This window comes from Pungitius pungitius, chromosome 5 (assembly GCF_949316345.1).
Source record: "Pungitius pungitius chromosome 5, fPunPun2.1, whole genome shotgun sequence".
Lineage (NCBI taxonomy): Eukaryota > Metazoa > Chordata > Actinopteri > Perciformes > Gasterosteidae > Pungitius > Pungitius pungitius.
This window is the reverse complement of record NC_084904.1, coordinates 21,785,299-21,796,642: the sequence shown is the minus strand read 5'-3', so window position 1 is coordinate 21,796,642 and position 11,344 is coordinate 21,785,299. Positions and strand designations below refer to the sequence as shown.

General features: G+C 45.2%; 1 protein-coding gene across 2 annotated transcripts; it reads right to left on the bottom strand.

Annotated features, from left to right (window-relative positions):
- Positions 1-1,487: 1,487 nt before the first annotated feature.
- On the bottom strand, positions 1,488-5,497 carry dmrt2a (doublesex and mab-3 related transcription factor 2a). Of its 2 annotated transcripts, none has more exons than XM_037482294.2 (4): positions 5,254-5,497; positions 4,387-4,789; positions 3,143-3,245; positions 1,488-2,970 (listed from the first exon to the last, which is right to left on the bottom strand). In XM_037482294.2, exons 2-4 carry the CDS (start codon positions 4,753-4,755, stop codon positions 1,856-1,858), a joined length of 1,587 nt encoding a protein of 528 aa, XP_037338191.2. In that variant the 5' UTR covers positions 4,756-4,789; positions 5,254-5,497; the 3' UTR covers positions 1,488-1,855. The 2 variants fall into 2 exon arrangements, with proteins under 2 accessions (XP_037338191.2, XP_037338192.2); XM_037482295.2 differs by having other exon boundaries at positions 5,333-5,497.
- Positions 5,498-11,344: the final 5,847 nt, after the last annotated feature.

Sequence of the window (11,344 nt, the reverse complement as noted above, 5' to 3'; positions counted from 1 at the left end):
TGATAAAGTATTTGATGTAATAAAACTGTGACACATGAGATACAGAGTAATCTATTCAAATCATAGAATATAGTTTTTGTGGTGGGCTTGTTGTACTTGTTGGGCCTGTGTGTGTGTGTGTGTGTGTGTGTTGCTATGTGTACTACATCCGTTCATAAGGGGATTATTGTGGGCGTGTGTGTTGTTGTTGACCTGCTGACATGTTAAATCTCACACTTTGGGAATGAGACCTTGTGAGGACTTCAGCAGATTCTTATCAGTGACGGTTAGTGCAGACAAACACGGTCACCTTCTGCTCAGCAGCCAACTGCTGTCCCACGCACCTACACACACACACACACACACACACACACACACAGACACACACACGTATCCCACTGCGGAGATAAAAGATAAAGAGAGAAACTAAAGCTCCAGACCTCAAAGTCAGAAGGAACCAAACAGCAGATCCAGATGGAGGACGATGAGATAAAGGAGCAACAAAAAAGCACCACACACACACACACAGACACACACACGCAGACACACTGATAAATGAGGAAAGAAAATGTGACGCCAAGCTTAAAATGACACAAAATGTCATCAGCCCAAATCCAATTGGAGGCCCCTCTCTGCCCGAAAGAGGAGCTCCGTGGCTCCTTGTTTTATGTTTTATAAAAACTCGACTTGTTCGTCACTGAAGGATCAACGTTCTGCAGATCATGTGAAGCCCACGTCTCACTCACACACACACACACACGCACGCACACACGTGGAAAGGGACGAGGGTCTCGTGTTGGAGGAGAGGAAGCTGCTCACACACGGTGCAGAACACAGTTAGTGCGCCTCCACTCGTCCTTTTTATTTGTGCGATTTGGTTTATGCAAATACACAATGTCATAAAAAACATAATCATTTAATGGTTGTCAGTGAGATCACAGATGTGTGTCCTTTTACTGAATTTATGTAAAAAAGGTGGTTTGTTTCGCTGCTGCTTTAATTTGATTGTTTGATATATATTTTAAATGTCTTTATTTTCATAGAAATTTGAATTTTTCAACATATAGACACATATAAATGAGCCCCAAAACCAAAATTTAAAAAAGTCACTTATGTGTGCCACCAAAAATACATCAACATCACACATTTTAGTATTTTCTCAAATTAAATCTACTTTTTCCAAAGAATGCCAGAATCTGTTGTTGCTGTTATTCATGGATTTATCAAATTGATAATATTTGGACAAACAATGCACACTTTGCAAAGTTAATATTTGTTACTGGTTGGGTGCATGTTACATTGCATTACAAAATGTGTCATAATTATTATATTATTATATGTATATCATAATCATAACGTTTTATATTAATATATAAATACATTTCATTTTTTTAATGGCAATTTTCAAAAAAAAAAAAAAAAAGATCCTGAAACTGCTTCAATTTTCTCTGCTATTCTAAATCTGCATTTTATTAGTCTGCGATCCTGAGTTTGGTTTGAAGTGTTGTGAATGTAAAAGTCTGCATTGATTTATTCCCGTGTGCAGAGTAACTTCTGACCTAAACAAAAACCTGTTCACGGTTAAACACGTCCTAAAATGAAATACAAGACCTTTTATGGAAAGAGTTCAGTCTTTTAAAGTTTATTGACATGAGGAAAACGTTGGGATAATGTTTAAATACTCAGAATAAAGTTATTAATACATGCAGGTGGAAAATATAATATACTGTACATAAATATTACATGGGAAGAACAAATCTTCTATTTTCTATTGCAGTGCCGGTGTGTTTAAGATTATGTTTGACCCCAAAAACCACAACGCGAGACGCGAGACCAACCTGACGTTTATAGTGCAAGAAAAGACTCTTAATGGAAATCAATGGAACGCTCGGCTCATGGCGGGCGCGGGCCTCTTCAGAATGGCCTCCACGGAGAAGGACAGCGCCTCGCCGGACGCCATCTTGCTCCCCGCGGGCTTGGACGGAAAGTCTTTGCCGTACCTGTCGGCGATCTTGGCCGCCTGAATGTCCCTGGCCGAGCCCTCCCTGAACTTCCGGGCGGCCTCCTCCAGGAGCTCCCTGCAGTACGGGCCCCGGAGCTCCAGCCCGCCGCCCCCGCCGCCGCCGGCGCCGCCGCCGGCGCCGCCGCCGGCCTTCTCCCCCAGCGAGTGCTGGAAGAGGGAGTGAAACGAGTTGAGCTTCACGGACAGCTTGGCGCCGTCCTTGCTCGGCTTGCTCGGCAGCTGGCCCGAGTTCTGTGAGTGACAGCTGCCGGGGAAGGACTGTCCGAAGCTCCTGTTGGGCGGGGAGAAGGCCGAGCGCTGCCGGGCCGCGCCGGGGGCCTTGGCGTCCGCCCGCTGAGGGTCCGGCGACGGCGGCGGCGGGAGCTGAGCCGCCCGTGACCCTTCCGGCTCGTCCTCCGGCTCCAGCTGCTGGCTCTCCTTCTGCTCCCACGCCGGCTTGGCGCCGGGCCCCGCCGCGGCGTTGAACAGGCACTGCTGGTAGAGCAGGGCGTCGCCCAGGTGGGCCGCCCCGCGGGGCCACATCATGAAGCCGCCGCCGCTGCCGCGCGCCGGCTGCAGCGGGTAGTGGCGGTAGGTGGTGGCCACGCTGACGTTGGAGGAGATGAGCTCCACGTTGGCCGGGCCGGCCGGGTACGGCATGGACAGGTCCAGGCAGTTGGGCCCCAGGAAGCCGCACAGCTCTTTGGGCTGAGGCTCGGCGGGGGCCGCCGGCGAGTAGGACGTCTTGTAGTTGTACTCGGCGGCGGCGGCGCGGCGGTGGTGGTGGTGGTGGGTCACGGCGCCGGGGAAGAGCAGCGACGCCGCCTGGCCGGTCTCCAGCAGCTCTCGCTCCTTGTACTCCCGCTCCAGCATGATGGTCTCCAGCTCCTTGTCGGCGAAGGCCCTCCTCTTCCTCATGCGGTCGCTCAGCGGCGGGGGGAGGGACGCGTTGGCCGCGAGGAACGGATCGGACTGCACCGGGCGGTACCCTGTCGACAGAAGAAGCACCGTTTAAACCACTCTGACCGGAGATGATCATCGGGTGAGTTTACGTCACGTGGTTTGTTTACCGCTCGCAGGTGTCACCTCATCTCATTTCGTGAGTGGGAGAAGGATCCAAAGAGAAGAAGCAGAGTAAATAAAAAGGTGTCTGTGGTTTACCTTCCAGGATGCTCTTGGCGAGCATGGTGGACGGTCGAATGTGGCGCTGGTAGATCGTCCTCCTCTCCGCCGCGATGGGCTTCCCCGAGACGCCCTTCTTATCCTGGAGAAAGGAGCAAAGGAGGAGACGACTTCAGGTCCAGCTTGTGACAACGACCTACTGAATGTGGATCGTGTGGCTGCCCCCCCCCCCCCCCCCCAAAAAAACGTAAAAGAGTTGGAGCTCGATCGGTTACGCAACACTTTAGCGCGTGAAGGGAAACTTCTCAAAAAAGAGTTTTACAACCCACGCCTGCTTCTTTCATTTAAACTGCGATGTGTTCACAAGTCTGTGTGATGAAAGTTGTACAATAAGATTTCACACACACACACACACACTCACGAACATCCATCTGGTTTCATCTTTAAAATACCACAGCTGACGTAATTCATTATTTTGACCTCAGCCATTCTCAGATATTTGAATGTCACCGACAGTCAAAACACACAGTTTAAGACCAAACGTGCTTCGGTTGGAAAAACTGAACTGCGTTTTATAAGCTCACTTCAAACTTGACTTTGACAAATGAATTGTGTTGTTTTTACTGAAATACGACGTGTGACAGTGAAAAACACGTCGCATGGTATTCACAAATGATGTCGAGTTGCGGCTCAGATAAATATAAATAAAAGACTGGAATATGGAGACAAACGGGTCATTTATGAAGCACATTATCTTCATGAAGTCACATTTTCAGCGACTTTACGGTATTTTTAGTATATGTAATTTATGTTGTGATATCGGACGATGCTGCATGTCTGACTTCAATCTGATTTACTGTAGTTTTACACATAGCTTAACGTGGATTTCCCCCCCCCTACGGCCGAGGGGAGCAGGGACTGAGCCTTCGGATCAGCAAAGTCAATAAAGCAGAACAGGCTCCTGACTCCTGACAGCCGCAGAGGTGTGAGGGAATAAAGCACTCAAAGTCCCCGGATGGGATTATTTGCGGTATCATTAGTATCCGGAATAACCACCGGGCCTCTATGTAAACCTACACCATATACGTTTCACTGCGGGGTCTATGTTGTAAATAATAATACAAATAAAAGCCCTTGAATGCGTCACAACTTCTCCAAGTAGCGCTGCAGCTTTTCTTTTTTTTTTTTTTAACGCAAATCAACCACATTCACACAACGGCTTGTGTGCACACGCACGCACGCACGCACACACGCACGCACGCACGCACTCCGGGGCCTCTAACCTCCGTGGCCTGCTGCCTCCTCAGGGCCACCTGCGCCGCCATCACCCGCTGCCGCTCCACCACCAGCAGGCAGTTGGCGCACTGGCAGTCCCTCCAGCGGCAGAAGCGCTTGTGTCCCTTCAGGCAGGACACCACGCCGTGGTTGCGGCAGCGGGCGCACTTGGGCGTGCGGCTCAGCTTCCTCTGGTCCCCCGGACACGGGCCGCCGGGGCCCGGCTTGTCCTCGGCCGCCGGGCCGCCGTCCCCGTCGTCCTCGGAGGCGGCGGCGGCGGAGGCGGAGGGGGCCGCGCGGCCGGTGAGCGCGTCGTCGCCCTCCGTCTCCAGGCTCTCCACGTCGATTTCAAACTCGCAGCCGGCGCTTTCCGACATGTCTGCCCGAGTCCTCCCGACACCCCGTTTATGTCTGAAAGAACACGCGGTAGAATCAGTCTGCAGGTATTGTCAGATTGGTCAAATCCGTCGTTTAATTCAGTTGAATAATTACACTTTTCCTTAAAGGCGCAACCTTATATTCTAATCTAGGCTTAAATTAGGTTAAAAAGGTTAAGAAAGATTTTAAAAAGTTCAACTTTAATTCCATGTATCATCCATGATGATCAGGAAGGTAGTGGTCTTTTTTTTTTAAATTAATCTGCAAAAACTTGGTTTGGATAAAAATATTCCTTAATCACAGAAATATTTCCTGCTATAAACTCTCTAAAGTCTAAAGGCTCAGTAGAGACAGGTGACAACGTAGTTACTTTTAGCTTTTATTTTATTTCATATACGTTAGCAACAAGTAGCCTTAAATCCAGATGAAAATAACATGATTGGAAGCCTAAAATAAATATCCATAATTAGGACTCTTGACAGGAGTCCGCTGCTCACTTCGGTCCTTTTGGTATAAAGAGTCCCTCCGTCCCACAAAGTGTCTGTCCCCGTCCACACTGAGAGGTCCCCTCGTTACCTCCACACCTCGGTCCCGCGGCTTTCTTCTCCAGGTTTTCTTTCTTTCTTTCTCTTTTTTTTTTTTTCCTTCCTCCCTCCGCCGCCGACCGTTAAGCACCGTGATGAATCACCCTCGGAGTCCGCCACAAGCTTCCTAATTAGCGGCTAATTGAGCGTCTCCCACCGCGCAGGGACAGAGTGCCGCTGCTGAAGCACCGCGGCGCGCTAAGAGCCGCTTCAGGCTGCGCTCCGCGGCCTCTGATTGGCCGCTTCCGCACCGCGGCCGACCAATCAGATCGCGATCAGTTATTCGAGCAGAAAAAGAGGGGGGGGGGCTGTTGATAGTTACTTTTTCCTTAGCAACGAGCTCGTTTGCGTGAGAAAGAGTAAAAACTGGAATCTAATGTTGTTACTGTACCTTCATTAAAGTAAATATTAAAGGTCTGCGCGAGACAATGATCCCAAAGTGTCTGATTCTTCACCGCGACGCCTTATTAACGGGGTCCTTTTCCTTTTTATGGATGAATATAGAATGATGGATGTCTATCGTAAATGTTTCTCTCCTGTTTTTTAATTTGCTAAATAAATAATTTAAAAGGCCACATCCTTTATATTTATGTTGTAAAAACACAAAGTATTGAGATTGACAGGTTGGTCACGGCTAAAATAACACGCGCGTCTATTTCACAATCCAAAAGAAGTATTAAGTCTACTGGAGACAAACTGGAATTAATAGCACGAGTATTGTATTATATGATGTGAGTGATAATAAAATAGCAGTTTAACAGGGGATCAATGTGAGCTGCAGGTTGTTACAGTCCTTCTGGTGACTACAAATGTTTTCACAACAATCACCTGACGAGAAATAGCACCGTGTCAGCGGCGTCCTGCGCACAACAAACGAACCTTTCCCACAATGCACAGCGCCACGTCTCACTAGAACATGAACGATACGGTTCAAAACATCCCAGTTCCAACCTTAAACTTATTATTAATAATAAGGGTAATAAAACCACAAAACAGCACATTTCAAGTCCTTGATATCTCGTTCTTATTGCCGGGATTACGTCATCCCTCACATTCCACCGCGCGTAACAACAACAACGCGTCACGATGAATGAATGAATGAATGAATGCATGAATGAATGAATAACTGCGGATCTCAGTCCGTGACCTCTTTGTCCCACTCGGAACGAATAGGGGGGACAGTGACTCGGCGTTAACGGACTCCCCCCCCTCTCCCCCCCGGGGACCGACGGCGGGACAATGGAGACACGAGTCCTGTTGACTCAAAGGCTTTGTGATGTGGAAATGAACAAAGCGACGTCACCAGGAGGATGTTTTGTATATTCCGTTCAGGGAGGGGTCGGTACCTGCATGTGAGCTGGAAGCCACGTCTTCCCCACTGAGCCGTGGAACCTATTTCTAAAATACGTAATATGGATTCATTTTTATTTTAAACAACGATTCATATTATTACGATAAATACTGCTTTTTTTTCCTGTCTTTTCTTCGTAATGAAGTCACGTATTATCACATCTCGATGCGTCATAGACTTTGAGGAACACGCACGTGCGCGTGAGATTCTTTCTCCAGATGAGGACACGCGCCTCGTAACGGCTCCTGCGGGCTTCGGGGTGAAGACGTCCGGCCTGCAGGTGCAGCTTTATTCTCCCCCGGGTCTTAACTTACTGCGGAGGTCACGACCGGCGACCCCGGGCCGCCGCCCCCCCCCCCACGGCCGGAATGCTTTGAAGCCCAGGGCCGCACGGACAGAGATGCACCCCCCCCCCCCCCCCCAACCCTCCCTCCCAGGTGAGGAATCCTGTCCGTGTCCACTCACTGTGGACAGACAGGTCCTTGAATTCCTTCCAAGGTCCCCGGAAAGAACCCATGAGAGGGGGGGGGGGGGGGGGGGAGAAGGCTCAAAAGGGGGTTATGAGAAGTTCCAATAACACCTTGAATCTGCTGCAGACCCGTTGAGCGCCCCGTGAAGGGCTCAAACCCACTTTACCTTTGGGGGCCCCCGGGACCTTGGGATCTTAATCAAGGATTCTGAAACATCTTCAAGGATGCTGTAAACTTAGATCCTCGAGGGAGGGGTCCGCGGATCCCTGAAGGGACTCCAGCCCTTTGTAGAAGACGTAAGAAGAGTTTTCTGGAAATCTTTACTTGCAAAAAGAGTTCCAGGGGACTTTGAATGGTTTTGGAGAATGGATTCCAGGTGATACTGACGTATTTCCAAGTGGGGGGGGGTCCTTTGGCCTCCAGATTTTTTTAAGGATTTTCAAAGCCGAGGAGTTTTCGCGAATCGACGACATGACGACGCAAATATATGAATTAAGACATTAAGTAAGATCTGTAGTCAGCATTAAAAAAATGCAAAAATGTAGTTTTTATTTGAACTATGACTTTTTAAATCAACTTTATTGTTATATTTTTCAGGCCTAAAGCACCACTATTTTTATTGAATCAGTTTAAAATGTTCCATAATCAGCTCTTTAATGAGTATTTAGGCTCCCAGCTGTGGCCTTAACTGGTGTTGATCCTCTTTAATGGGCTCACTTACACACACACACACACACACACACACACACACACACACACACACAATGACACTTTCTCACACGCTGTCGGCTTCACTCTCTGATTGAAACAACAGCATCTTGTTGGAAGCGCCCCGCTGTGCCGGCAGTAAAAGCGAAACAGGAGCTGTGTAGAGACAGAAGAGCCGAGTGGGATCACTGGGATCACTGGGATCACTGGGGGGATCCTGTTATGTTAATTAGCCTCTGATGGACCAACAACACATGCGGCTGAATACAAAACCATGCGGGGCGACATTTGTCTCTGTCTGACCCCACGACCTCCAGGGGCGGGTCCCTCCGAGGAGCTGGAGGAAGTGTGTGTAAATGTGTGTATGCACCAGTTTAATCAGGATTAATGTACTTACAAGACCTCAGGAGGAAGGTAAATGACTGTTTTATAATTTATGTTGTCAGGTCTGATCAGACTTAAACGAAATATTCATGTGTGAAAAAAATTTGATCAGCACCCAAAGCTGTCTGATGAACGTAGTGAAGTAAAAAGTACAATATTTCCTACACCGCAGTGAAGTAAATGTGTACTTACGCGTTAATAAACTTTTTTTGTCGTAAATTTGCTGGCAGAGGAAAGTGAAAAAAGTAAATAACCCACAGGAAATCTTTGACTACGGTCTTTAATATTTTCATTTAATTGACATCATTGTGATGGAATTATTGCCTCTAACAGGTCTTATAAAATACAATTAATAAATTGAGTTTGCACACGTATTTTTTTGCAAACTTTTCTTTTTAAATTCAGCAATGTTCTCTGTGTGAAGTTCCTACTTCATCTTATGAAGTTCAACCAGCTGCAGACATGTTGGGATGTAATGTGAAGTATGACGTACTCCTTCTTCGCCACTAGGTGGCAGACTGGAGCAGTTTTCAGTGATAAAAAAAATAATATTTAGTATTTATTAAAAAAAAGAAAATGTATTAAAACCGTTTTTTCCCTGGACTGCGGTAAAATACATGATGAAATAAATACACCGTTCCATCAGGTTTAGAGTTAAAATCCATTAAAACGTGGAGGATTTGAGATTTGTTTTTGATAAGCCTTGATAAAGATTGATCATATAATATCTTACCTAAAGACACAGTTCGTGTCCAACCCTCACAAAACACATTTTACATGATAAATCTTTTATTGTGAGATCTGAGACGTGCGCATGCTGTGGATGGATTGCACCGCTAGGTGGCAGCATTTGTAAGGTTTTCACAGGAGGACACAATAGTTTCAGCACCTCTGTTTTTAAAAAACGGATGTTGCTAATCAGTGAAATAAAGTGTTGTTAAAATTGTATTATGTTTATGGTTAAAGAAAAATCACAATTACAGACAGAAAACTAAATACAGTGGAACAGCTCGTTAATTCCTTGCAAAGTTTTATTTTAATCTTAATCTATAACATTTGTTAATTATATATTGTGTATTAATTTGAATCTGCAAGGAACCAAATTCATCAAACAAACATAGTAAAAAGTAACAAATACTTCCCTCTAAATGGAGTAAAGGAAAAAATAATGTACCTCAACAAACTCCACTGCTGACTATTTAAATAAATCGTGGACAGTGTAAAAAGTGACCATTATTCATTATTAAATTAGCATGTTGATAAATGAATCGAAATAAAATATGCTTCAGCCTTGGAGCACAAAAGGAAACAAGAAGCTGTAATGTTTTTTTAAGTGCTTTTGGGCTTGTTTACATGTTGGAGTCGTTTTGGTTTGATCTCAGATCAGCTTCATCCAGCGAGACGATCAGCTACGATTAGAGCATCAATTCTTCTTAAAACTGTTTATTCTCACAGTTTTATTTCTAGCATCTGTTTTAACTGAGATGAACTAAAAACCTGATCACATATTTATTCATTACAACACACACTACAAAATTCCAGGTACTTGTACTTGCCTTGAGTATCATGGCTTCTTCACACCTGTACTCCTCTTCCTCCCAGAGGTGCATTCTGCACGTCTCTCTGAAGGCCCGAGTGTCTTCGTCCTCGTTCCACACCTGTTCCAGATGTGCTGATGCTGAATGTTTGTTCCTGAATGATGAATTAGTTCCTTTGTCACACAGCTGAAGACCAAATGATGAAGAACACATGATGGTGTTACATAATGTGAGGCTGAATATTAAACCAGCCAACGCGGTATGAAATGGTTCAAATGATCCGTGATGCAGTAAAATGCAACAAATTGAGATTAAAACGCAAAGAGGAAACATTTTACTGCACAAAGCATACTTTTACTTTTCATGCTCACATTTAGCTGCTTCTTAAAGCAGAGTTTGAATGCAGCACTTGGAGTATTAGTACTAAAGTATCTGAGTATTTCATCCATGCAGCAACCAAACCGTACACAGCAGAGGATTTAAAATGCAGTTCACTGTCTGTTATTCTGCTTTAACAAAGCGGACCCCATGAAACCAATGTTGAGGATGTGAAACGCTGGTAAATTCTGGCATTTAATGACCTCAAAAGACTAGATTAAATGATTAAATCGGTCAAATCTTCTCTCCAGTGTTAGAAAAAGTCACATGTATTTACTTCTAAGCAAAAGTATTAATACAGATTCTACCACGAAGGAGATGCATTCAAAACTTGACCAGAATCAGTAAAAGTACTCAATCTGCAGATGGAAAACTACAAAATTATATATATTACTTTACTGCATTATGCATCTGAGGGTTTATTTGAACTAATTTATATACAGCTGTAGACCTGAATCTATGATAATAATAATACATTATAATTTATTTGTTGATTACATTTTGTTCGATGAATTAAATATGCAAAATAACTATTGTAATACATACATTATAAAGAGTATATCAATATTTCCCTGATGAGATAGTGCTGTAGAAGTATTAGCAATAGAAAATACTCAAGTACATAAATCTGTGCTTCCACCAATGCTGCTGTTGATAAATGTTACGAGAAACCTGCTGTATCTCACATTTATTTTAAATATGAATGGACTTTGTTAAATATAAATTCAGCCAATGAGATGAATGAAATGATAAAAGTCAGTGACACTAAGAGACAACAACGTGGTCCTTTTGGAAACTCCGATTTATTTGGCTTAACTCTTCACATGCGTTGATGATGCTTAACATCCAAAGTGTTCACGCTGCCGAACATGCAGGCAGCAGACTAACAGGAAGAGGAGACTCTTCACAACGACATTCATCCTTTTGGGGCTCGTGGCCACGTGACGTGTTGAGCGAGCACGCGCTGATTCACGTCACTTCATCAAAGGGTGACTGCTTGATGAGGTCCGATTCAAACGAGACAGTTTAGACCATTTTCACACACACACACACACACACACACACACACACACACACACACACACACACACACACACACACACACACACACACACACACACACACACCGCAGGTCCATTGATAATAATACAGATGTGGCGTCAGCAGCAGCTTCT

Excerpts from the sequence above, each read along its gene's own strand:
- dmrt2a (XM_037482294.2), bottom strand. The coding sequence starts at position 4,755 with ATGTCGGAAAGCGCCGGCTGCGAGTTTGAAATCGACGTGGAGAGCCTG. Across the intron at positions 3,246-4,386 it reads GGAGGCAGCAGGCCACGGAG|GATAAGAAGGGCGTCTCGGG; the intron begins GTTAGAGGCCCC and ends TCCTTTCTCCAG. Across the intron at positions 2,971-3,142 it reads CGCCAAGAGCATCCTGGAAG|GGTACCGCCCGGTGCAGTCC; the intron begins GTAAACCACAGA and ends TTCTGTCGACAG.